The 26,658-nt window shown below is 38.3% G+C and overlaps 2 protein-coding genes across 14 annotated transcripts in view; one reads left to right on the top strand and one right to left on the bottom strand.

The window, feature by feature from the left end:
* The first annotated feature begins 1,814 nt into the window (after positions 1 to 1,814).
* Positions 1,815 to 9,259, top strand: SLC19A3 (solute carrier family 19 member 3). The gene is made up of 5 exons (XM_074590985.1): positions 1,815 to 2,208; positions 4,261 to 5,080; positions 7,343 to 7,535; positions 8,069 to 8,210; positions 9,002 to 9,259. The coding sequence occupies exons 1-5, from the start codon at positions 2,059 to 2,061 to the stop codon at positions 9,122 to 9,124; spliced, it is 1,428 nt and encodes a 475-aa protein (XP_074447086.1). The 5' UTR covers positions 1,815 to 2,058; the 3' UTR covers positions 9,125 to 9,259.
* A 3,432-nt stretch (positions 9,260 to 12,691) lies between these two features.
* The window catches only part of AGFG1 (ArfGAP with FG repeats 1), a 37,956-nt gene continuing 23,989 nt past the window's right edge, over positions 12,692 to 26,658 (bottom strand). The window contains exons 6-15 of one of the 13 annotated variants that reach the window (XM_074593210.1): positions 21,764 to 21,883; positions 21,065 to 21,136; positions 19,902 to 20,111; positions 18,887 to 19,070; positions 18,083 to 18,162; positions 17,703 to 17,795; positions 16,100 to 16,147; positions 14,532 to 14,690; positions 13,814 to 13,905; positions 12,692 to 13,434 (exon numbers count right to left, since the gene is read on the bottom strand). In XM_074593210.1, coding sequence (XP_074449311.1) covers positions 13,375 to 13,434; positions 13,814 to 13,905; positions 14,532 to 14,690; positions 16,100 to 16,147; positions 17,703 to 17,795; positions 18,083 to 18,162; positions 18,887 to 19,070; positions 19,902 to 20,111; positions 21,065 to 21,136; positions 21,764 to 21,883 — 1,118 coding nt within the window. In that variant the 3' untranslated portion in view covers positions 12,692 to 13,374. The remainder of the gene's footprint in view (positions 13,435 to 13,813; positions 13,906 to 14,531; positions 14,691 to 16,099; positions 16,148 to 17,702; positions 17,796 to 18,082; positions 18,163 to 18,886; positions 19,071 to 19,901; positions 20,112 to 21,064; positions 21,137 to 21,763; positions 21,884 to 26,658) is intronic. The other 12 variants (XM_074593211.1, XM_074593212.1, XM_074593214.1 and 9 more) reach the window with 12 other exon arrangements.

The following is a 26,658-nucleotide window of genomic DNA, read 5'->3' as shown; positions in this document are numbered from 1 at the left end:
AGCTGCTCTGGGGACCACACGGGGCCCCTCCTGCGAGGGCCACAGCATGTGCTCCCAGTGTCAACACACATCCCGCCAGCAAGCTTCAGCGTCAGCTCCATCCTCTGATGAACCTTGAAAGAAAGTAGGGAGTCCAGTCAAAAAAAAAAAACAAAAAAAACAACAAAAACCAACCAAACAAAAAAACCCACAACACAGCAACACAGGTAAAGGAAGGCAAAAAGCAGGAGCATTTCTCTGAAGCAGTTCTAATTTTTTAGCTTAGAAGTTAGATTTGGAAGCTTCTTGTCCATTTGCCCTTAGGTGACAGATTGGTCCTTGTATAGAAGTAATTCCCAGTGCAAAGGGGAGGGTCAGTATCAGTCTCAACTGTAAAATAGGTGCTAAGTCTTATCTATGAATTGGAGACCAGAGCTTTTAAAGGTATTTATTAACACAAAAATGCAATCAAGTGGTCGCTTTCTTGCCACGTCAGTTTTCATTTATCATTAGCTATTACGATTCTTAAAGCTTGCTCTTAAAATTAGAACTCAGTTTGCTGACAAAATCTGTCAAGGATAAAGCTTGCCCGTCTGTGAGCAAGAAGAGCTGTGATTAATTTTTATTACGATTATTACTTTTTTCAATTCTGATAACATTTTATCAACTTCAGAAAGAACTTTTTGGAGACTTTTTAAAAGACACAGAAATTTCTTACTACCTCCAATACTAAAGGGTTGTTTATCCTAGGAGGAAACTGCACATGAATCCACAGCAAGGGCACCACAGCTGCAGCTTTGACAGGTAATTCCTTACCTTCAGAGTCATTTGCTCACCTGCTGGCCACTCGTTTGCTCAGTGCATTTGGAAGCGATGCAAGATCTATGCTGATGTTATTGATCAGTCCAGGGCTTAGCATATTTTTATTTTGAAAAAGATAACAGATACCAAAAGATTTCAAAGCAGAACTAGAGTTAAGGATAATACGACTACATTTTATATACAACGATTTGTAAGAGAAAGATGATAATCAGAGGCAGTCATTTAAAATCAAGTTTCAAGGTTAGAGCTGTTTTTTGTAACGTTCCTCTGAGGTCAAAGAAATACTGCCTTAATAGTATACTATTTATGCTAAGTTTTAATAAATACAATATCTCACAGTGCAAGTAGAAGCACTTTTGAAAAGTGCCTGCTATTAAATGGAATTCAACGTTTTAAAAGAAATAGCTTGTAACAGCTTGGTTAAATATCAGTCAGTGCTTTGCTTTCATTCTTTTAAGTTTCAGAACATTCTTGTTTCACTTGTTTTCCAGGAAGAGTGGAATTGACTTTCTAATGGAAAACAAGCAAGTTAAAAAAACCCAAATCTCTTCAGGCTTCCTTTTGGTGCTAACTACAGCAAAGAAAGAAGACTCATTCTTTTCCTTTTGATCATCACTTTCGAAGGTGAAGTCAAGATTCCTCTTTTCTAAGTCTGAACAGGTACCATTAGCAGGCAGTTTCTGCATCTTTCTTTACCTGCTCCAATGACTGGAGTGCAAGAAATATGATGAGTATTTTAAAGAAACCGAGCTCACAACGGGTTGTGAGCTGGCTGGTTGGTGGCTTTTATTGTCTGCAAAAAGGCCTTCACTTCTGTTGTTCCACTTGGCTCCCAGGCTGCCAATCAACAGCAAAAAGCCTCCTTAAGCATGCTGAGAACGAGCTCTAATCTCACAGTTTCATTACTCATTTATTCGGAAGTGAGACCGTAATGGAACTTTATTCTTCCACTGTGATACCTCCGCTCAATTCTAAGTACGTCATTAAGAACAACCTTTGATAGATGATAGAGAGACTGGAGTTTACCACCACCAAAGCACCTTGATCCAAGTTATTCATTTACAAGCTGCATCTGGGATGGCTCGGTCGTTTAGTGACAGAAACATTAGCTGAAGTAGGGTTAGTTAAAAAGTAAACTTACAGATTAATTTGTAAAAAGAATGCTCCGAAGAGCATCTTTATAAAATTCCTGGTGTGCTTATTCTTTCACAATTTGTTGCAGTTTTTTTGTTTTTTTTTTTTTTTTTAAGATAGACTATGGATTGCTGGAAGGGAGCCATATGCCGTAGCTGGATTTATCCCACGGTGATCATCTGTGCAAATGGATTTTTCTCTGCAATGAGGCCATCAGAATCTTTTCTCACTCCATATCTAACTGGACCGGACAAAAACCTAACGATTGAAGAGGTATGTAACTATTCTCTTAAGTAATAATTAAGATGCTTAAGACATTAAGTCTTACAGCAATAACTGAAGGGAAGATTAAGTGTTCAATGATACAGGAATATTTTATCTAGAGACTAATTTTTAAGATGCTTCTGGAAAAGAGTAAGGAGTCACCTCATGCAGAAGGTTAAAACTTTAAAGTCCCTACATTCTTAAGACTTTGAAACCACTTTGGTGGTTAAGAAATTGATACTTTCAGCAAAATCAGGTCAGCTAGTTCCTTTCCCCACCTAGAACCTCAGTGGAGGGGCAACACTAAGATTCTTTTATATTTATGATGTAGTGGATTACACTGATAGCGACTTAGCAAGTGCAAATCATAAGAAAACCAAGCAGACTTCCTCTTATGAGCTGTTAGATTATTACCTGCATCACAGGGCTGTTCCATGCATTCATTAGCCTCCAGAGGTCAGATTCACATTCAAAAAAAGTTTGGTTTGGGTGTTTGGTGGTTGTTGGTTTGGGGTTTTTTTGGTGGTTTTTTTTTGGTTTTTTTTTGTTTTGGGTTTGTTTTTTTTTTTTGACAAAAGCACGCACTGCAAGTTTCCTTGCTCTACTCCTCTGTTCAGCAGAGGCTGCTTCAGGAGTACTCTTCCCAACAAAAGGGGACATAGTTAACAAGCGGCTGAGTCATGGAGCTAATGATATAATTAGAAACCACAAGCTTGGTACACCCACATACAGCTAATAGGAAGAACAATCATTCTTGATGTGCAGCAGCAGGTGTTAAGGCAGAATCTGCTAGCATAGTGTAAAACCAAAGTTTGTTCCAAAAAAAAGTATTCATGGTTTGGGTTGTTGGGGTTTTGTTTCCCCCCTTTTTATTATCTTTAACCACAAAGGGAAATTTTTTTCTTTAGTACCTGAAATAGACAAATAGCATGATAGGATACTTTAATTCTGATTCAGCAATAATCCTTAACTCAAAAATAAGGATAATATAGATACTGGCTCTTTCAGCTAAATTCACATCCGGTGAGATAATTCTATAAGTTTCAGTCAAACACTTAAAAATTCTAATTAAAGTTCAGAGAAACAAAACAAGTCACCCCAAAAGATATAGTGAACCTGCTGCTCACCATGCAACTCGCTCCTGTACGAGTTCAGAAGTAAAAAGATAGCCAGCTACTATCGTTCTTCCAGCATTTGAAACAATTCCTTTCTAGTCTAATTGCTTAAGCAGAGAAGGAGTGATCATGAATGGATACCCTAGCAGGTCCAGCAATTATTGGATAAGACCTCCCCAAAACAGGCAACTTGCACATCCCAAAGTGAGCTTTTTCTGTGACTGTGTCTAAAAGATGGGGGTATCCAACCCCACAGCTGTAGTCAAGCTGCCTGGGCAAGCTCTGAGCTTTAGTGGCAACAGTAAACAGCATCTTCCAACCTGAATGCAGATCAGTTTTAGAAAAAGAGAAAGAATTTCTTTTCAGACCATCTATGCATTGAAGGCCAACAGAAACTTACCAAAATTACCTTCTTACACATTATGTTTGAAGAAGATATAGAAGGTGAACATAGTAACAGCCACACACTCACTATGTGCATTTCCAGTTCCCCCATCGTAAGAGGCATATGCTTTTTTTCCCCCCCCCAAGTTGTAACAAAGGAGAGAGGTGACCAAAGGTATACAATGACTCATGTGAAAAGTAAGTAGGCATTCTTTTTCAGCTCCTCTGGGGAATAGGATTTGATGCTAGACAGACTTTCCTGTGACACAAACACTGTTATAACTGCTTTAAACAGCTGCGCATCAAAATCTGCCTTCTTCATGGGCCTTTACTAGAATTATTTTTTAAGCTAATCTACCTGTTCATGTAGTAGAGCCTAGCATCACTACCTTTGCCTCTTAAGGAGTACGTTTACAGTTTTGTAATTTAAGGCAGTTTAAGTCTGCACAATTCAGTGTTTTCTGTCACCACTATTATGTTCCTTCAATATCATTGTCAAAGAGCTTCAAAATCCACATTTAAATATATTTTTATAAAAATATTTTCTTTTATTTTCTTCTAGGTTACCAACCAGATTTTCCCAGTTTGGACATACTCCTACCTTGCACTCCTTTTCCCAGTCTTCCTGATTACAGACTACGCGCGCTACAAGCCCGTCCTCCACCTCCAGGGCATCAGCTTCATCATCACGTGGCTCTTGCTGCTCTTCGCACATGGAGTGCTGGCCATGCAGATGGTGGAATTCTTCTACGGGATGGCGACAGCCACTGAGGTCGCTTATTACGCCTACATCTACAGCGTCGTCAGCCCCGATCACTATCAGAGAGTGACGAGCTATTGCAGAAGTATCACCCTGGTTGCGGCCACCGTTGCCGCCGTGCTGGGACAGCTGCTGGTTTCCTTAGCAGACGTATCCTACTTTCACCTTAACGCCATTACTTTGGCTTCCGTGTCCCTGGCATTCGTGTGTTCCTTTTTCCTCCCAATGCCTCAAAAGAGCATGTTCTTCCACAGGAAGGATGTCTCGCCAACTCCCCCAGCACCAGATAAAGCCGCCGTGGCCTCAGTTGGCCCCGACGGGCCATCGAGCTGCCACGAGGACGAAGGCTCCGTATCTGCTGACAGGGGACCAACACCCAAAGCGCAGGCTGATAACGCCGAGCCCCAGAATCACGTGCTCAGAGTCCTGGTGCAGCTGAGCAAGGACCTGAGGGACTGCTACAGCTCTAGGAAACTTCTCTACTGGTCCCTGTGGTGGGCTCTGGCTACAGCAGGCTTCAACCAGGTTCTGAACTATATCCAAGTGCTGTGGGACTTCAGAGCCCCCTCTCACAGCTCTGCAGTGTACAATGGAGCGGTTGAAGCAATAGCAACATTTTTAGGTAAGTAAAAGGTCATTAGCAACTACTTCTAACCCATCCTGTGCTGATGGCATTCTTCAGAATGTCTTTGGTGCCTTTCTGTTTATTTCCTACAAGAACAAAGGTCAACAGCAACAGCCTACAATATACAATACAAGTTGCCTGCAAAGCATGGTTTTACTGCACAACTTTATCACTTGGGTCTTCAAAAATAAACTTAAAAATATATATAAGCTTTTCCTTCTTAGAGGAGCCTTATTCCACCAAAGTGTTTCAAGAATTTAAGTTCACAGCTCTTTTTAAACCATGAATTTAGCCCCAAGTAAGCAGTTGCAAACCCTTTTCAATGACACCTTGCCTATTCCTCCCTCTAATACACCTTAATTTAGGTGCTTTAGAAATTAAAAGATCACATTAACAGATACCCTGCTCTAGATGATCTGTTTAGACCGTAGATTAAAGACTATTTCAGGATAAGTGCTCCAGAACAAATACTCTGTGACTGCATCTGTATCCTGATCAATGAGTTTGCCTCTGGATGGGCCACACAAGGAGAGGCTGAGAGCACTGCAATTGTTTAGCCTTGAGAAAACAAGGGATCTTATTAATGTGCGTAAGTACTTGAACAGAAGGAGGAAAGAGGGCCAGGCTCTTCCTAGGGGTGCCCAGTGACAGGACAAGAGGCAAGGGGCACAAATTTAAACAAACTTCCACTTAAACATACAAGACCATTTTTATTGTAAGAGTGATTTAACACTGGAACAGGCTGGCCAGAGGCGTGGACTCTCCATCCCTGGAGACGTTCAAAACCTCGACACCATCCCGAGCAGCTTGCTTTAACCAACCCTGCTTTTAGGAGGGCTAGGCGATCTCCAGAGGCCTCTTCCAGCCTCAGACATTCTGAGTCTCCTTATAGCTACTTGGTTCGTCCAAATGACACTCCTCTTTGGCCACAGAAGGCATACGGCTGAAGTGCAACTTCTTAATTTAAAGAGCTCTGCAGTACCAATGGAGCCTCATTTTTAAGCTCACATTTACACAGCTATGTCTCCTTCATACCAGGAGCTTCATCTCACGTTTCTGCAGGGAACTCTCAGTTTTCCTCCCTGCAATCAGCATGAAAATGCATTTTGCTGAAGCCACCCCAAAACTTCTCAGACTACCAGACTACTGGTTTGAGCAGTATTTCCAAGGGCTTTCTTGCTTCTGGCACTCGATACTGTTTCAGAGTACGGAAAGCACTCTCAGTACTAGAAGCCTCTGGTTAGAGCAGTGATGGACCAAAGGAGTAGGCCTGCTATGCCTTTTTGAATTCTGATGAAGAGCACATGCAACCAGCAAATGAAGTCCAGTTTGCAGTAATGTGCTAGCCAGCCTGAAAACATCTGGGCAACTGATGCTCTCTGCTGTATAACCTGCCTGGACCAGGCTTCTTTTTGCATTTGAGCTACTAATCTCAGCATATTGTGTTTCAAAGAGCTTTCATAAACCTACAGGAGCCTCTGTGCTAGAGGAGCATTAAAAAACCAAACAAAAAACAAAACAAAAAACCCAGAGCTGGATAACCTTCTTACAGCAGTAGACAGTATTTCTCCAGAACTGAGATGGGGAGAAAAAGTAAACATCATTATTGCAGAGATTTAAAAATAAATAAATATCAAGGCACTGGAGTTTCTTATACCATATTACACTCAAGTAAGGGCTTTTACTTTACGTGATTGTCAATAAAGCACTGACAAAGGCAGTTCGTAAGATTTTTCACCAGAAACTGAAAAAGACACTTTCCTAAAAAAAAAAAAAAAAAAGCACGAAGGAAGAGGGAGTGCAACAGATTTTCATTTCATAAAGATCTTTACGTGAAGGAATTAAACTCCATTATGCATATTTCAGCAGAAAATGCTTGGTGGGATTGTTCTTCTCTTTGCTCACAGTTGTTAGAATATGGAACAACACCAATAGACCGTACACTGCTGCCTCCAGCCTTAGGCGTGAGGCACTTTCTCAGAGTACTTCAGTCTGTGAAGGCTCTGTAAGCAAGGAGGAAAAAAAAAAAAAAAAACCAAAAAAAACCCCCACACCACCAAACCCAAAAAACCCCAAGCAACCAAAGAAATACAAGACTCCCAGACCACTAACAGAAAGTAGAAGCCACACCATTATCAGATGCCATTGTGACCATAACAGTCTCAAGAGCTCCTGGTATGATCCATTTACACAATTAGGCAATGGCTCTAGAATGATGATGATGTTGCAGAGTTTTAATTATTACTTTTAACTTTTTAGGTTCAGCAACATCCATGGCAGTTGGATATGCCAAAGTAAACTGGGATCTTTCTGGAGAACTGGTTTTGGGAATTTTTTCTGCAATGGACGCTGGTTCCCTGTTTCTTATGTACTTTACCAACAACATCTGGGCCTGTTATGCTGGTTACCTTGCGTTTAAAGCGTGCTATATGCTCCTTATAACAATAGCAACGTAAGTATAATACACAACTGTTCTAATTAAACTGATTTAAATCAGCATCACATTTTTAAGTCTACCAAAATTTTACTGAAAGTTTCCCTAGAAATAAGATTTTTAAATAGGTCATGACAGCAACACACATTATTTCTAGCTTATATAAATCTACGCTTAAAATTATATGACCTAACCATTACAATAGGTTACTCCAAGTCAGCAAACTGGAACAGAAACTTATTCTGCATTTAGCTGTTCAATGACCTATGTACAAGTATTCTCTAAATGATCAAGTGAACGTAGACAGGTCTTTATTTAGCAAAAAAATCCACTGAAATAAGATAAGTAGGATACACTAAAGTGCCAAAGCCAGAAAAACAAGAGATTTCTGGCAAAATGAAGCTGTTAAAGCTTAATAGCCAAGACTGAAGAGGCTTTATCCTATGAAGAACCCACTATGCCCATTAAATTGGTCCCAAACTTTCTCCCGTACGTAAATTGCAAGTGTCCATTCTCTCCACAGTTTAGTTAACCTGTACATTCATTTTCAGGTTTCAGATTGCCGTCAATCTAAGCATGGAGCGTTATGCTTTGATGTTTGGCTTCAACAACTTTGTTGCACTGGTGATTCAGACAATTTTAACTATTGTGGTAGTAGATTCAAAAGGTCTGGGATTAGATATCAGCACCCAGGTAAACTACATTACTCACGCTGCTCTCATTTCCCCCACTCTCCTCCAGAAGAGGGTTCTACTCCAAGATTAGCCTTTGGGAAGATATTAGGTAATGGGCTAGCTTAGGACAGTTACTCACGTGAAAAAGAGGTTGATGTAAAGTGAACTGGCAGTAGCTACTACAACCCACTTGTCCTCTAGTCCTGCCAATTTTTGCATTTCTACGATAATTTTAAGAATATTATCATAGAGCATAAGGGAAAGACAACTACTTATTACTCAGGATTTTTTTTATTTAAAGGCTTCCTATTAACAAGTTTATTGTCAAAATACCATAAACAGAAGCAGGAAGCAAGCTGAAAAGCAATCTGTGGGTCTATTACTAGGGTAATTCTAAGTTACATATTTTCATTGGGTGCATCTTTAAGTTACTGTAACTCTGAAAATTAAATTATCTCATGATTCCCCATTTCAAGTTTAAACTTACACACTAAATGAGGTCCAAATCTCTAGCTTTCATCTTTTCGGAGAAGAGCCAAGAAGTGCAGGGCGGCTGTCCTCCTCCTTTATTGAGGTGGAAAGAGGACACAGGTAACAGTATTCTCTTCCCCTCCTTTTACAACCACAGACTTCCTACAGCGTGAAGTCAGGCAGGCAGACTTCCTGAATCCTTTCAAGATGGGATTATTTTGGGGCATGGGTGACAGGAAAGGGAAGGCGGCAGTGGAGGGACACCCCTTAAGTTATTACCTAACAGCAAAAGCAGTTTTTGACTCTCCCTTCTCTTTCTTCCCCACCTCCATTTCCCAGTTCCTCATTTATGGCTGCTACTTCGCGTTCATAGCTGGAATTTTCCTCATCAGAAGTGTATACACCTTTATCTCCACCAAACGCAGAAATAACAGTGTTGTTGATGAAAGCACTGATCATTGACAAAGGAGACAAAAAGAATGGCTGCAAGCAACAGTGCAGAAGGCTGCATCATCTGAACAATTAATTAGGAAAAACATAATGCTCAATCAAGCAAGACTGGTCAATGGTGAAACAGGCCATTCACAAGCCTACAGCATAAAGAGCTTTGCCAACAGGATGATGCATTTTGCCTGTTTTCTTCACCGGTAGATCTAATACCAAACAATCTTTTGAACACAACTCAGATTTAATGATCTGACACCAAAACTTCTATTAATGCTCAATAAGCACAAGCAACGGCATACAGATGTCTGAACCTCACAATGGAACCTCATAATAGAACACGTTTGAGCTTTCACTTCTACTGAGTATTTCAATTAATGGCAATGTAGTTGTAGGTGTACAACCTTCAAAGGTTGCTAAGGAATCTAAAGAAGCCCTTGCTCCAGAGCAGCAGGGTGACCTGTTGGAAAGTTTGTCACAGAAAGCTTTTGAAAACTTCAGCTGGAAGTTGTGACATGCATTTTTAAAGCAAGTTAACAAATAACAGTAAACTTTTTTTTCCAAAAGACACTACTTCTGAATGTTCAAAGGTGGATTACTACGATGCTCTACAGCATAGCAATTCTGCCACTTCAATTTACAAATGGCCAAATGCAGTCATTTCAGATTCCAGACAGACAAGGCACTCCTCAGAAATCTGAAGTTACGACTGTAAGGAAAACATGTCATCATAAACAGATAAACTGCTACCGATGCAGTGACAGCTTTACCACAAATTCATTCAAGGTGTACTAATACAACAGACTCGCCTTCCCTTTGAGCGTCTGGCTTGATAAGCCTATGCATTAATTATGTCTGACAACTGCCATGACCCACGCACACTTAACCTTTGGTTGCAGAAAAGCCTCCTAAACTCACTTCTTATTTCTAAGCCATGGGGAGACACTTCAATTTCTATACAAGGCATACTTATTTAAATAACACCACTTAAAGTTTAGATATAACTAAAGCTAATTAGGGAATGTTCTTTCAATTGTGTTCAATAATGTCTACTTTGGAGTAAACTGTATTAGACAGCAGCAGATTGCATTGTGTTCCCTTTACCACAACTTACATATTTGCCAAGAGTCGGAAGTAACCAATGGTTGGTTCCCTAATTCAGCTCACAAGAAAGTAAAAATTACTAATTCTTTTAAAAGCATACTTTTAAAAGCTGCTTGAGCTTGCCTTTATGCCCCAGTAAGTTTTCCCTTCAAGACAGAAGAATACTTGCATCATATTTATGGTTCTCTTTCAGGAATTCCAACTAAATTCCACCCTTTTCAAATTAATTTCTTACCTCAGCATTCGTTTCAACACAGTGCTTGGGAGTTTGCAGCCATTAAATAACTTTGAACTGCAGAAAGTGGGCATCACGTCTGCCTTGTAGAACTCAGGATGTCTCTTACACCATCTTCTTATACACATAAGAGCTGACATATTAGGAGTAAAAGGTCTAGAAGGTCTCCAAATTAATTTCTGTATAAGCAGGCTAAATTTACCAAGTGAAGTGCTTTAATGTTAAAGCAGAAGAGGCTACTGACAAGCTATTGGAAGCATAGCTTTTTGGCAGCTATGCTAGTTGCATGAGCAATTACATGAACAACTGCAAAGATTTCCAAGACAAAACATTTGTAATCATGGGTGAAGAATTCATTTTGTAAATATAGCTATTTTAAAAAATCTAATCAACAAAACAGGCACAGCGTCAGTTTCTGCTCAATATAAAGGAGACACAAAACAATATGAGATCTTCAGCTACTTGTCTGGAGTCTGACAAACTTAAAATTAGTAAACATACACTAAACAGATGTGGCCCTATGTAGTAAAAGTTGTCAACTTTTTATCTGCATTCAAGCTAGTTATGAAAAATAAGGTATTCCATTATTTCTGCAGCATAATCTAAAACTACATGCTTTGCATACTGAAATTCATTTATGTATCTCTTAGCAGTAATCAGCTTCTTTTGGATCAGAACAACAATTTCGGTAGATGCTGATCTCATTAGCCCTTGCCCAAAGCTTAATTTACATCAATTTAGGTGAAGAGAGAACAGGATTTTTCCCCTTCCACAAGGCTCTTCATCTCCTTGATGAGATGTTTGGTTGATTTGGTCCAGTTCCCTGCAATAAGCATATGTAAGTGTTCCACAAGTCCTTCTGAACCCCTGCAGTTCCCCCACTATCTACAGCATTTGTGTTACTATCCCAAAATAGCTAAGGTCAACAATAGAGAAGAACTACAGTTATTTATACTATGCTAAAAAACAGTGGTGAAAGCAAGGGCATCACCAACATCCTGAAAACCTTCAATTGCTCAGGATTCAGTTAGTGAATTTCCCGGAGTCTTGGAAATTAAACTATATGCCATACTCTATCCAGCAGTCCTCATCAGAAGGAAGAGACAGACGTCAAGTCTGTTTTAACTTTAAATATGCCAACAGGACAAAACCAGACATTTAAGTGCGGAATGCTGCTATAAGCAGCTTGTTGTGTAAGCTGCCTGTTTGCTGCTTTGGGATCTCCAAATCTTAAAAAAAAAATTAAAAATAAAATGCTAAGATACAGAAATTACTACCCCCCAATAGGCAGTCAAAAGCACTGGCATAAGAGTGTTTTTACAAGCAGTGGTCAAGTCTTTCAGCTCCCCTAGAAATAAGGAGATCTAACATTCAGGCTGTCAGTTACAAGTAAAATGTCTTAACCTTCAAGTATTTTCACACTTGTGGGCTTGCACATCCTTTTCTCAAAAAAAAAAATCTGATCTTATTTATTCCTGTTATCTTGAAAGCTGTTAGAATTTTACTCTCTGGCCGGTCAGAAACCTTTTTTTAAGCTTGCAGTTTATGTATTCACGATATATTTACATTATTTGCTTAGTTCCAGTATTACACTTGAACTTAAGCCAAGTTATGTCTGTGTTTACAACACCATCACCAACTACTTTGACACAGAGTTGTATTTTTTCTTAAACCTTCTTACTATTACAGACTACATAAGCTGGACGTTTCCACCCCCTACAAATTCCATTCTAGTATGGCAGGAAACATTCCAGTAAATTAAAAAAATAATCAATGAATTTAATATTCCACAGGAGGTCTTACTACTATATATCAATTTTTAATAAAAAGAGTGCCATTACATCTGTGGTACCGTAGCCTGCTATTACACACACTGTTCTTACCACAACTAAGTCTTGTTCAAAGGCTGTCGTTAGCTACCCATAATTACGAGTCTTTTGCAGGTAACCATTTCTGAAGTAACTACCCTCCTCAGTGCTTCCAGTGTCCTTCGATTCACAGCCATGCTGTCAAACTAATCCAAGCTCACTTAGCATTTTCCTGTTCGATAGGTCACTTCCCTCGGGCTAGAACAGCAAGCTTTGTCACAAAGACATAAAGAAACATATTCAAGTGAGGCATGCAAAAATTTTAAGCTTAACTCACCTTTAAGTGTATTGCTTTTGATAACTCATCTGTGTATCAGACTCAAAATATGTACATTTCAGCCCAATAAAGTGTTACTGCACAGAAATAATGCCACACAGTTGTTTTTTCTAATATTTATTTTTTTTCACCTGCAAACTGTAGCAAAACATGATCAGCTTTATTATGCAGACAGGTATCCCTCTAACATTAGAGATTTAGGCATGTATAAATAGAAGAGCTCTTAGGAAAGGAAAACATTTTGAGAAATGAACAAACCTTCAATTTAACTTCATGACTTCCAATACCAATGGTTAAAATGATGTAGCTCATCCATTCCAAGAGATACGACAGCACCTTAAAGTGGCTGATCTATTTCCCAGTAACATTTTTCACATAACAATGTGTTAAAGTTACAAATACTGATATGCACAAATAGCTATTTTCTAAGAAAAATATGTACAGTACTGCAGCATAATGAATGTGGTATCTGCAATAACTTATTAGCCAATTTTAATATACATGATACCGCTACTTTTTACCTGCCAGTTCACAGGTTCAAGGATGTTACCACAGCCCTCTGTTTTGCACGTTATTACCTGGTGGGGGATTGGTTTTCTTGTTTTTTGTGTATTTATTTTTTTAAATTTTTTTTTAAAGGTACACAATGCAGGCTTTTATTTTTACTTCTTAAAGACTTCTTTTGTGTTTAAAGCTAATATCAGTGAAACAAGACAACAGTGCAAGAGGCGCAGAGATGTTATGTGACCACATAAGAGTTCTTTTGGGTAAAGTGTCTATAAGGCTATAAGAAAGGATTGGTTGATGAGCTTCCTGTTGGAAATTGTCCTGTTGGTGCACCAGCCTGGGGGAAAACGAAAGAAGAAAAATAAGACAAATCTTTAAGATTTTTTTTTTCCATATTGTAGAAGTCATAAGTGCAGGCTATATAAAAAAGAAAACAACCTATTAGGAAATATTTCTTGTTTATGTTGCAGTCTTCTTTTTTTGGTGCTTCTCCAAAATTAGGCTACTGTAAGAGCACGGTATACAAGTACCTCTGTTTTCATTTGAACAGCCTTACAAATGCCATGCCATCGTAACAATGAACTGCATTTAGGAAAGTCACGTGCTGCCTTCCCTTATTTGAAGCAAAAAAAATAAAAATCTGTGTGTCTCTAAACTGTTAGAGATCATGACGCTTCAGACACAGAGAAGTTAATACCATGCAACAACTCACTTACCATAAAAGGGTTACTAGATACTCCAACAGCTGCAACTTGTCCAAAAGGAGTTACTACAGGCTTTGCCTGTCCAAATGCAGCAAAACCTGCTCCTTGGAAAGATAAGTGAAAAATATTAATACTAGTAACCAATCTTCAAAGAGTTCTTTACTGCAGCTCCCACATAAAAATAAGTGGAAGCCTGGACTGCACAATCAGGAGGACTGATCCTACTTAAAACACTACCAGGCATGTAAGCGTAAAAAAACAAAGCAGCTAGCTTTTTGTTAGTTTTATTTTCAACAGTTTGGAACAAAACAATTTCCAGTTTCCACATGTGCACTTTTCTCAATGTTGTTTTATCATTTAAATTTAGGGACAAAGTACTTTCCAATTTTTTCTTGCCTGTGTTCTATGAAGTTAGAGAAAGTGTTCTAAGTGGCTGCAGGCACTCCAAAAATGAAGACAAAACAATCCTTCATGCAAAAAAACACTTTAAGACTGGGAATACTTATAATTTTAGTATCAGTTTATAGTAAAGTTTCAGCTGTGTCATGGCATACAAACAAGTCAGAAAAGTTCAACTACAGAGCCCAGACAGAGTGTGGGAACCACTCATCAATATTATTATCAAGTTCATATAGAAATAAATACACACCCATTATTGCAAACTTACAGACAGATCATTTTCTCCACGTTTCTGATTTAACCAACATCATCTAAAAACATATAGACCTACCATTTGGCTGCTGAGCAAAAGCAGTCTGTTGCGGGAAAGCTGCCTGGGTTGGGAACGTGGGCTGCTGGAAGTTGCCACTAAAACTAGTAGGAAGACTGTAGGAGGCAGGAGTTCCAAATCCTGCAGGCATGCTCACGGATGCAGTACCAAATGTTGCTGCTGGCAAGCAAAAAATAACATTCAATTATTTGTAAGAAATCACTTTTTTCATGAGACCAATTACTATAATGCCATGTTAAGAAAAGTCTCCTAATGCCTCAGTGACCATACAAAAGTTAGGTTCAACTTTTACAGCCACTGAACCAATTTGTTAGCTCGGATCACCACCAACTAAATGCATAATTTACTTTTGCGCTTTAAAAAATGAATGGAGTAATTTAAAATTTATTAGATCCAGCACATTCAGATATACTTTCTGAAAAGGAAAATTTTTTTTTTTTTTTTTTTTTTTTTTTTTTTTTTTTTTTACACATTTTCTATGTTATCATATACTTCCCCCAGAGTTTTTCTGGTAAAAGGCTGTACATATCAGAAGCAAGCACTTTCAGGCAGCATAAGCCCCTCTGTTTTTCTCCTTCTGAGAAAAGCATGGAAGGATCTTCCTACTTTAAGCTGCATTACAGGAAGTAAAAAAAAAAAAATCATAAGGGATACATGCATCCCCTCTCTCTTCATCCCATCCTTAATGTCACTTTAAAGGAAACTTTCACCATGCACATTATTTGCACACAGAGTTCCTATTGCAAACGCTTTTGCTGTTGAGGTAGGACTTAAAACGAAAAAAAAAACCCAAAACTTCATCTGATTCTCTGCTGAACATTTCAAATAAAGAACACTGAGCTCATATGCTTCTCCACACACCTTTAAATATACAGCACATCAAGTGCAAAAATGTAATAACAAAACCATTATTCAGTCTTTTGGGAGTTATTCTTGGAAGGACAAGCGAATAGAAGTTTTTTTGGTACAAATACAGACACCAAGCATTTAATTCTAGTTAAATATTAGACAGCACTTTTCTTTTGAAATGTTACAAGATAGATTTTATGCAAGCTCAGCTGTTTAAAAAATTTAATATATTTAATGAATATAGCTTGATTAAGAGTTGAAAAAAGTTACCCCAAAAGTATTCGAGGGCAAGACTTTATACATACATAAAATGCTGACAAAGTACGCGCAGAACTAACATACTAGCATTCTTCTCAAGTTACAAATAGCAGAGAAGCTATTCAACAGGGAAACTTGCTAAAACAGCAAACAGCAGCACAACAAAATGAGCAGTGACTTGGGATATCCCAAAAGGCATCAAGCTACCGTTGGCAGAAACTTCAGGAGTCACTTGTTAGCATTGTATTGTGACCATGGAGGATGTCAATAATGGTTTTGTTTTAGTTGCTTAATAGGTTGCCTGTGTATGCTCTTCTTTCCCTTTGCCCACACCCACTCCATTTTAAAACACAGAAAGTCTTCTGAAAGTCTACGTGCAGAGAACCAGATAGCTATCAATAAGCTTTTACAAGCAAGAACAATTAGCCACAAGAAACTTGATACCAAATGTGGCCACCTACCAAAATGAGCCTGAGGAAATATGTGAGAGTGCATTGCTCCCGAGAGGCCTTATGGAAGCCACAAAGAGACCAGACAACGTCAAATCATTTATACACTCTTGAAAGTCACTTCTTACTTACATATTTATATATACAAAAGTATACATAGGTACATCTACCAAATGATTTGTCCACAGCATGACCAGCAATAGATTAAGATAAGAAAACCATTAGAAATCAATGCTACAAAACAGATCTCCTGTGTAATCAATAACAAAGTTCATGCAGAAAGAAAGCTTAGCATAAAAGAACAAGCTACGAGTTTACACCTTACACTGAAATGGGTAGAATATTATCTTTACTTATAGTCATTATCTCTGTTACCTAGCACATAACATCAGTATAGCTGCCAAAGAGTTAGAACCTCTGCAAGCCAAGGATAGCAGTTTAGAAGGTGGAAGGACAGAGTTGCCATATTCAAAAAAATTTATCTAAAGAGGCTACAAGTTCTTAACGATGATCCAAAATAGCACAATTAAGAATGAGATTAAAATAAGGAAAAAGGTATTTTGGACATTAAATAGCTGAATAAGCTTAACTGCATAACATCTCAAAGGGGACTGAAAACAGAATTCATCTTAGCAGAGGACATGAATTTGATCAATACATTTTTAACTCGGCCTGATCAGTTTAATTAGATCTACCTAAAACTTAGAGCAAAGTACAACTCAATGTTAAAATGCATACATCAGGAGATTTAAGTCTGTGGAAGTCGAATTAATAGATAAGAGTGCAAAAATTTAGCAGTGCCTTTGGAGAGGAAAATTAGCATAATATAACAGTCATCTAAACCCAAGTTCAGTGTTTTAAAGAAAAGTAAAGGTTGGCTTTTTTAAGAAGTGATTAAGTTCTTGTCTATGGAACTATGTTCTATAGAATCCTCCCCCAAAAAATTAATGTAAATAATGAGTGTAAAGATTATATTTAAACACATACTTTACTGTTACAGAAGAGGAAAATAAAGGACACCACCAATGTACTGAATAAGTGGATGGGTGAGGGGCTAACAGCCCAAGAGCCTTGTCTTTCCTGGTTCTAGCCCCAGCTTTTTGTGTTTGAGGGCTTTCAGGACTTCAAAATAAAGAAAGAAAAAAAAAACCCCACAATCAAGCATACCAGCTTAGCAGCAGGGCTTTCAAGATCCCTGATTTCAGGGCAACATGCGATGAAGCACGCTTAAAAGCCAAGGTTATAGTCTTGGAAGGTACCCAACTGGTAACACACAGACTACAAATAGCTCAGGTAGTACCAGAATATCTTAAACAGATCATTGACTTTTTCATAGCCACTATTTGAAACCCTAGGATTGGGCCAGAAACAGGAAACTAACGTCCTCAGCCCAACAAAAAGCATCACTTATCCCCCCCAAAAAACTTTAAAGTTGATTTCTGCAAACTATTCATAAATATTGTACTCTACGTTGACCGAACACACAACATGTCAAATAAGACTAGAGACAGATAATACAGAAAATCTTTAAGGAACCAATTACACATTATGAAAAAAAGAATCAATGCAAGTCTTTAAAGCAAGTTTCTCAAATGCTCAGGGTTTTTTTCCTAACCTGTTGCTCCTCGGCTATTGGTCTGGAATGGATTTGTTGAAGGTGCCACTGGGGCAACAGGGGCAGCTACAAATGGATTTGTGGAAGGTGTTGCTGAAAGATTAAAAACATCTTATTTAATAAAGTCTTTTAAAAATAGCCAGTCTGACACACAATAAGTTTATATAGCTTTTATACAGATACATAAATATCCAAAATAAGATTAAAATTTAGAAATTTATAATAAAATGCTTAATTTGAAATGCATCACAACAGTAGTACTTTTTTTGGCATCCTTTAGTAGCTTCAACATCACTAGTGTCAAAGTATAGCACTATCAACTAAAAATTAGTAAGATGTTTGCTTACAGTCCACAAAAGGTGTTAGTAACAGTCATATACCTCCAAATGGAGCAGGCACACTCGAAGATGCAGGCTGTGTCTGTGCAGTAGCAGCCACGGGTACTGTCCCAAAAGCATTGCTGAAAATAATTCATACATTCAGTGAAGTCAGAATTGCTTGTTTAACAATTAAATACAACTTAAAATTATCGTTGGCATGTAAAAGACTAGAAAAAGAATTCTTACGTGCAGTTTGCAAACCGCAATATAATTCACTGATGCCAGGAACTGAGTCCCTGACGCCAGGGTCAGAGACTATAACTAGTGCTGAGCAATGAAAAGTCCCCTCCACCAACAGCAGGAGAAAAAATATTGAACAGAGGCCATCAGCATAGAGGTTGGAAAGCAGAAGCTTTAGGGGCACTTGCAATACCAAGCAGAGCTATAACAGGCATTTGGTATTTATTACTTCAATGATCTAAAAAAGAAGTGGTTGGCACCATTTACATTACAAATATCTGAATAATTTTTTTTTTGCCAGGGACGATGCTATGATTTTCAGTATGCATGCAAATATTCTGTACAGGAAAGTGTTACCATCTAACAGGTTTAGCATATAATGACTAGGCAGGTGCAGAGAACATTCTGCTGACAGAAGGTATTCTTAATTTTATCTTGTAATATTTAACAGGCAGTACTGCTATTATTTAAAACAAAGGATGCAGTTTCAGTAGTACCTCTAAACTCATTCAACATTTCCCCAGTTAGATAAGAAAGAAAACCATAACTGAGAAACAACTTTGAGCTACTTTTCTGCATATTGCTGAAGTCAATGTAGAAAGTCAGCTACTTCTAACAAAGTACCTGCTAACATTACTGGTGGAAGTATATGCGTTACTAGAGGTTGCTGTGGAGCTGAACACGCTGTCTAATTCTGCTAGAGCCGCATACTTGTCTGAAGACGCACTTGACTGATTTGGGGCTGACAATGCAGGACCTGCTGATGCTGACACTACTGTACTGAAGCCACTTCCTTGCTCACTACCACCTAGAAAGAAAGAAACCAGATTAGAAGTGATTAAGATGGTTTCACTTTCTGCCCTGCTGTTGAGAACTAAACTAACGTTCGCGGACAGTTTAAGTTTCAGATTTGAAAGTTACATACGCACTAAGGCATACAGGAAAAAAATAATAAATGTCTTACAAGCTATTAGCTATTAGCAAAGTGTCATGCTTCTATAGATATTCTGCAGCTCCTGGTTTCCCTGGACTCAATACTTCCATCATTTTCAACTAGAAAATTTAACAAAACACATACCCGCAAATTATCCATTTCAGAATAAAGCTCTAAGTTACAAACCAATGCAAATTTTTATACAGAAAAGAAAGTTACAGAATAACTAGTTTTTTCTCCTTAACTTAAAATCAACTAAATCCAAGTATCACTGCTAGTAGTTTATAAAAAAACTAAAGCCAAATCTTTTTGTGGCCGAGAAGTAGGAAACCTACTCTGGCAGCTCTCTGCAACAACTGTAGTTCTCCATTCAAGAGCCTTCACTATAGGTTTTAGCACAAATATAAAATATACATTTATATTTTTTCATCATTGCAGTAATAATTATTTAGATATTTCCACTTAGAGTTATTAATCTTGACAGCAAGTAGGTTCCCAAAAAGTAGTCTTCTGATGACATCCTTTTGGAGTGATGTTAGTCTTAAAACCTACGTCTTACACATTGAGGTTTCACTGATGTGAAATTCTACTGGGAACTTAAAGAATAGGACATTTTGAAATACAGTTACTATTTTGACGTGCACAGCCATCCTTGTGGCAAGTTACACATGAAGAATAAGCATGTCAAAGAATAAAGTTTAATACCTTGCCCTGCGCTGAAGATGTTATCTAAATTAGCAAGAGCTGCATATTTGTCAGCTGACTGGAGATTCGGTTTATTCACTGCAGCTTTACTGGCTGCAGTTGCTGTTGCGTTGCTCTGAGAAGCATTGAAGGCTCCAAAATCAGCACTGGAGGATTTGGGGAAGTTATCAAAGTGGGCAAAGTTAGCATTCACTGATCCAGCGCTTCCACCTGCAACAAAGTAAATTAAACATGGTCAACACTCAAAAGCTAGAGAAAGTCTCTCCAACTGTAACTGATGGCACAATGATCCCACCTTTTTGTGGTTACATGAGGCAACATGTTCCCCCAGCACATGTTTAAGACCCTTTCCTATTTCCTTCAAAGTTATATTGTGTCATCAGAAAAAATATATTTTTAAAATATTTTTCAGTCTGCAGAACAGGGACAAACCCCCCCCAAGCTTCACCAGCTTAAATCACAATCATAATTTGATTTTATAAAACTTTATGCTATTTATTAGATGTTAAAGTAATTTCAACAATATTTTGCTAGAAAAATAAGTATTTGTCTGAATCTTTAATATTCAAAATACAGAAGCCTCATTTTCCTGTCATACGTGTCTAATGAATAGCTGCTGTTTGCATTTACTTAATGGTACAATATTTAACCATTTCAGTGTCAGTCATTGTTCTAAGCAAAAAACAGCGCCTAGAATTCCAGAAGCAGTATGATTCCATGCCAAGGTTTAGAGAGATAGTTTGTTTCTCTGTTCTCAGATTTGTTAGACTACATCCAGTCAGGAAAGAGGTGAGGGGGAAGACACAACACAGCTCTTTTCATACCAAGTCTTCACTGATGTCAGAGATACATAAATCAGTTTTAAAATTCTGACTTAGATCCACACAACCGAACTTCAGTTCAAAGATGAAACCATGAACTTCCATCTCTTCAGTGTCCAGACAATTTAATCTAGGCAGGCCACGTACTTGAATTTAAATGAGTTGTTCCATTAAGTGTATCCCATTTTGTAACAGTTGGTTGAGGATTCCACTCATACTACAGAACACACAACTTTCTAATAGCATAATCAAGTGAAAACATATGCAACAGCAGGAATGAAAATGCTATACTACAATGGCATAACATGAAGCAAGCTGAGTTTTCCACTGTGTGGAACTTACTGTGTACAGCCTGGAGAGGAAAAGCTGAAGTAAATTCACCAAAACTGCAGCTAGATGAAAGCGTTCTGAACGCTGGACAGCCAGAAATTGTGTGTGGGTTAAAGTTAACATAAGAAGGGAGAAAGAAAATTTGAAAAAAAGTTTAAAACGACACGACACTCAAAAGAAAAAAAAAAAGGAAAAGAAAGTCAGTCAGCCAGAGATCTAGACAAACAGCAAGTGTAAGCTCAAGCAGAAGTTCTAAAGCATGATCAAATTAAAGGAAAGCAAAATAAATCTTAGCAATAGGCTCTACACATGAAGTCAAACATATTGAAGTGTGTGTATACGTCACACATACACATAGACACACACTTCTTGGTACCATGATGTGCTTTTGGGTCTACTGACACACTTCTCTCACAAGATAAAGAGTCAATCCAGTATTTATCAAAAGCAGTATGGTTTACTCTTTTCATAGTTCTTTCAGGTGTAGAGCTAACAAACACGTAGTGCCATAAATCAGACTTCTGAGTAGCATTAGGGGGAAAAAAAAAAATTAACACCAAACAGAAGGAATTCATTTTGAGTTTCCCCAGAGCTTCAGATGGCTTGATTGCATTAAAGCAGGCAGATGCAAGAAATAAACTCAAGTACCTTCCAACATAAAGGTAAGGATTATTTCAATTCAGTATTTATCAAAAGTGCTAGGAGTTCTACCTGTATTTTGGGGCTGAAAAGGAGACTGACTTGCTGTGGGGAAACCTCCAAAATTACTCGAGCCACTAGACTGTCCAAATGCATCAAAGTTTGCAAAACCTGCATTTGCAGAGTTCTGCGCTGTAAATTGCAAAGGAACAAAACATGTTAATGGATATGGGAAATAAATACAAGAACAGATGTATTAACTGAATTCATGGTCATGACAGCCTTCACGGGTTATATCCTACCTTGTAATTTCTTTTTACATTAAAAAATTATACATGATATTCTACAACTGAACTGACAGTTGTCTTTGAACAAGCTTTCATGAATCACCTTCACGGAGCTGTACCAGTTAATGCTACTTCTCTCCTCCTCACACATGCTACTACTCACAACTGCATGACCTGATAAAGTCCAGTTCAGTTTAACCCTAGAGTGTTTGCGGTGGTGGCTGGTCAAGGAAAAAAAGCCAAAAAATACAGAATAGCAGATGTATACATGTAGAACCCAAACCCAGGTATCATTCTAAGTGCTAGCTTCCAAAACTAGAATTTGTGGAAAAACTGAACATTTATCTGGGAATAAAAATTAGAAAAGCATTCTTGTAACATACTGACAATTTGAATTCCTCATATACAAAGTGCTTCTCCCTTGGCTGAATTTAGTTTGGCACCACTTGAATTGTTTTGGCTAGGTTTATAAATTCGTTTCACTGGAAAATTCAGGTTTTTTTAAAACTAAAACAGTACAGAAATACAGAAAATCAATACCAATCTCAAGAAGAGAGTATTCAGAGTGTATCCACAAAATAAAATCCAAGGAAATTTCAAATAGAATTTCAGTTTTCACCTCCCTTTTGTGCCATACTACAGAAGAAAATAAAAGTTAACACCATCTAATTTCAGAGCTGGACATTCAAGCATCTATAAATTCAACAGGAATCACGTGCTTAACTGATAAACTCCACAGGAAGTCTTACACACTGTTACAAGCAATAAGTAAGGGAAAAAAGTGTTTTTAATCAAATGGAAAACAAACTTGTCTATATAAGTAACTTGAGTTACTATCTAAAGAAAGCCCACAAAACACCTTCTAGAATAACAGATGCAACAGGTTATATTTTTGGGTCAGGATTTGTTTATTCTGGGGGGGATTTTGCAGGTTAAGTATATAAAAAAAAAAGTTATATGATTGTTTAAGTACTGTTACTTAATAGCCAGATAATGCTAATAAAAAGTTGCACTATTTCACTTCGTAAAATTAAGAAAGCATTGGTATGACAGATTTAGAAACTAAAAGGACATTTTTATACAAACTATTGCATTCCATAATGCCGATAATATACCCGAAAGCACAAGTATTTCCCTTCACAGGGATGCTGGGACAGAGGGTGAGACTTGGCTCTACTTGATACCACTTTTTATTGGAAGCGTGCATGCATATTGGGTTTCTGTGGCCTTGTTTTGGTAGCTGGGGGCTGCAGGGTGGCCCCTGTGAGAAGAGATCAGAAGCTGTCGCCATTTCTGACAACCAGTTTTAGCTGGGTCCAAAACAGACCTGCTGCTGCCCAAGGCTGAGCCCACCTGCAATGCTGGTGGCACCTCTGTGGTAACATATTTAAGAAAGGGTAAAAAACACTGCGCAGCAACTGTGAGAGAGAGGAGGGAGAAAAATGTGAGAAACAACCCTGTGAAGGTCAGTGAAGAGGGAGGGGGAGAAGGTGCTCCAGGCACTGGAGCAGAGATTCCCCTGCAGCCCATGGAGAAGACCATGGTGAAGAAGATGATTGTCCCCTGCAGCCCGTGGAGGACCACGGTGGAACAGATATCCACACTGCAACCTATGGAGGACCCCACACCAGAGCAGGTAGTGATGCCCTGAAGGAAGCTAGAGCCTGTAGAAAACCCATGCTGGGGAGCAGGCTCCTGGCAGGAGGCTTTGGCCAGCGGTGAGGAGCCCATGCTGCAGAAGGTTCTCTGGCAGGAGCTGCAACTCTGGGGGGGCCCATGCTGGAGCAGTCCATGCCTGAAGGACTGTAACCCATGGAAAGGGCCCATGCTGTAACAGTTCTTGAACTGTAGCCCACAAGAACAGCCCACGTTGAAGTCTGAAGAACTGTATCCCATTGTGGGGAGGGACCCCACAATGGAGCAGGGGAACTGCATGAGGAGGAAGGAATGGCAGACATGAAGTGTTATGAACCAACTGCAACCCACATTCCCCATCCCCCTGCACTGCTCAGGGGGAGGAAGTAGAAGAGTCAGGAAAGAAATTGAGCCTGGAAAGAAGGGGTGAAGGTGGTTTTAGTTTTGTTTTTATTTTTCACTATCCTACTCTATAATTATCTGTCAGTAAATTAAGCTAATCTTCCCTGATTAAAACAGCTGAGTGTTTTACCCATGATGGTAACTTGTGAGTGATCTCCCTGTCCTTATATTGACTCACAAGATTTTTCATGATCTTTTCCCCCATCCTGCCTGAGGATGGGGAGTGAGAGAGCAGCTCGGTGGACAACTGTCAGCCACCCAAGGTCAACCCACCACAGCATTAGAGTCAACAAGCAAGAAGGGGAAAAAAAAAAAAAAAATCAATGAGAAAACAAGGTCTTGGGAAAGTTACATCCTAAAATTTTAAAGTTTTCACCTTTAAAGTATGCAAGAAGAAAAACAAAGACTGAGGAAAAATAGTTTCTATTACTATACCATCTGTATCAGTTCAAACAGCATTCTATAGACTTCAACTCCCAAATTCCACTTTTTTTTTTTGTTCATTTGTTTTGGTTTTAAACCAGTAGCTTTTTAAGAGTAATAGATTAGGAATTCTATTGCATCTTGCTTTAAAATGATAAGTGATGCTTACATCCTGATGCATCGATTGGATAGGGGCTACTTGGAGAGTGATGTTTAGTTGACCAAATAGGAATAAGCACATAAATGTCACTCCTAGAATTGTAACAAAATTTTTCATTTTAACCACTCACACAAACAGAATACTATGTTAAGAACCTTAAATGAAGTATTTTTTAGGTCTAGATTAAACTGTAACATATTATATTACAGGCCACTTAATTTTATTGCATCAGCTGACACAGAAAGTATGATTTGCAAGCAGGCCCATGTTAAAACAGTAGAGCTATAAAGACTCTTCTGCAGAGTATTCAGATGTTAATCTTGCTTTATTTTATGTGGTAAAGTTTAAACCTTTGTAAAAGTGGCACAAAAGGTAAAGACTTGTACTTTCCCATACCTGAACAATACGCAGATTAGCAATTCCACAATTCATTTCTCCACGCAGAAACCCAAGAACAACAGTAAGTTAAGGAAGTGCAGTACACTGTATATTGGTACAGATTTACAACCACTGTTGCGGCTGCAGATCAATGGGGCAGTACAAAGGCTAGAGGGCTAACGCTAGCTCAAATATGACAGCACCAGCCATGGCAATGCAAGCTGCCCCTACAATCTTTGCATAGTTTCTTCTGTGAGGTTTGCACTACCTAGTGTGGAATAAAAACACGAAACATTGCCAACCCAAAAATACAGTCCGCATACATTCATTTACAAAATTGAAAATAATTCTCTAGAAGACAATAAATATGTCATACTATTTTATTTCTTCTGGGTAAAGACTCTTCTCCCTTGTTACCCTTGACAGAGTTGTGCTGTGTCACTACGCTTTTTTAAAATCTTTTATGCAGGTCTTACATTACATTAGTTTATAGAACGTTTACATGCCAACATGTTTTGGGTTTTTTGTCCCTATTACCAGTCTGTAAACTACAGAGAACAGTTATCTACCATCACCTTCAAAATCTCATCATTTTGCAGAAGTTATGGAACTTTGTAAATGAAATACAGACAGTAAATGTAAGGTCAGCATGCTTCCCCTGCAACATGCAACCATGTCCTGAGGTAGTTTAATATATTAGAAAACTCAGAAAAAAGAAACGTATCAAAAGTGGCACTGCCTGCATAATTTTCAAGCTTTACATCTACACTTTACAGATGACAGCACAAGTATGTTAATATTTTTCCTATCAGCTGCTGCACGCAGTTATGCCTTAATTCCGGAAACAGTAACTTATACTGAAAGACCTGAAATTTGCTGGTGCTCTTCAGTGATTTCTTTCATTAACTGTAGTGTCGGTAAAGGAAAAGAGAAATGTCCATCCCCTTTAAGGACAGCTAAAACCAAGCCTTTAAACAAGAATACGGGGCCATAAACTTTGAGCAAGTAATGCTGGACTCAGTGCAAGTTCTTCCATCCTCTGCTGTAGTGTGTGATTACTAACAATAGTTACATGTTTATACAGCTCCTTAAACAAGCATTTCAAACTCATTTTTGCCAAAGGTGATGGAGTGCTTCACCCTCCTTGTATTCCAAAGGGAAGAGTCTAACATTTCATTATTAGTTTCAGTTAACACTACCCTGTGGTTACTGCACACAGAACAAGCCTTACAAGTGTTTAATCTAACAAGTAAGAAAACACGTTCAGATAAACCAGCCTGCAATACACATTCAGCTATTGCATACTCAGAATTAGATTTTTGGGTTGGTTTTTTTTTTTTAGAAACTGATTTACCAGCCCTGAAACCGTTTTGGGTTCTAAAACTTATAGAAAGGGAATTACCACAACGGTCAATTATTGAAACAGAAAGCTAGTCATTACAGCTGAGTACTCCTCTCAATTTTGATTTTCAGCACTTATTTCAAGCAGAAATGAACAGACTCTTTTGTAAGATTACATTTATTCTGGACTGTTCATATTGCTTTTTAGGCTTTTAAAAATTACCCAGCAGAGATGCAGTGGAATTTTACCGAGAGTTGGAATGTGGTATTGAAATATTGCTTTAATGGAATTTTCATCTCCTGAAACCCACAAAGAGTAATTAAGTGTATATAAATACAGA

The sequence above is a fragment of the Larus michahellis genome, chromosome 6 (genome assembly GCF_964199755.1).
Source record: "Larus michahellis chromosome 6, bLarMic1.1, whole genome shotgun sequence".
In the NCBI taxonomy this organism is placed as follows: Eukaryota; Metazoa; Chordata; class Aves; order Charadriiformes; family Laridae; genus Larus; species Larus michahellis.
The sequence above is the reverse complement of the archived record's forward strand: the minus strand, read 5'-3'. Positions and strand labels throughout refer to the sequence as shown.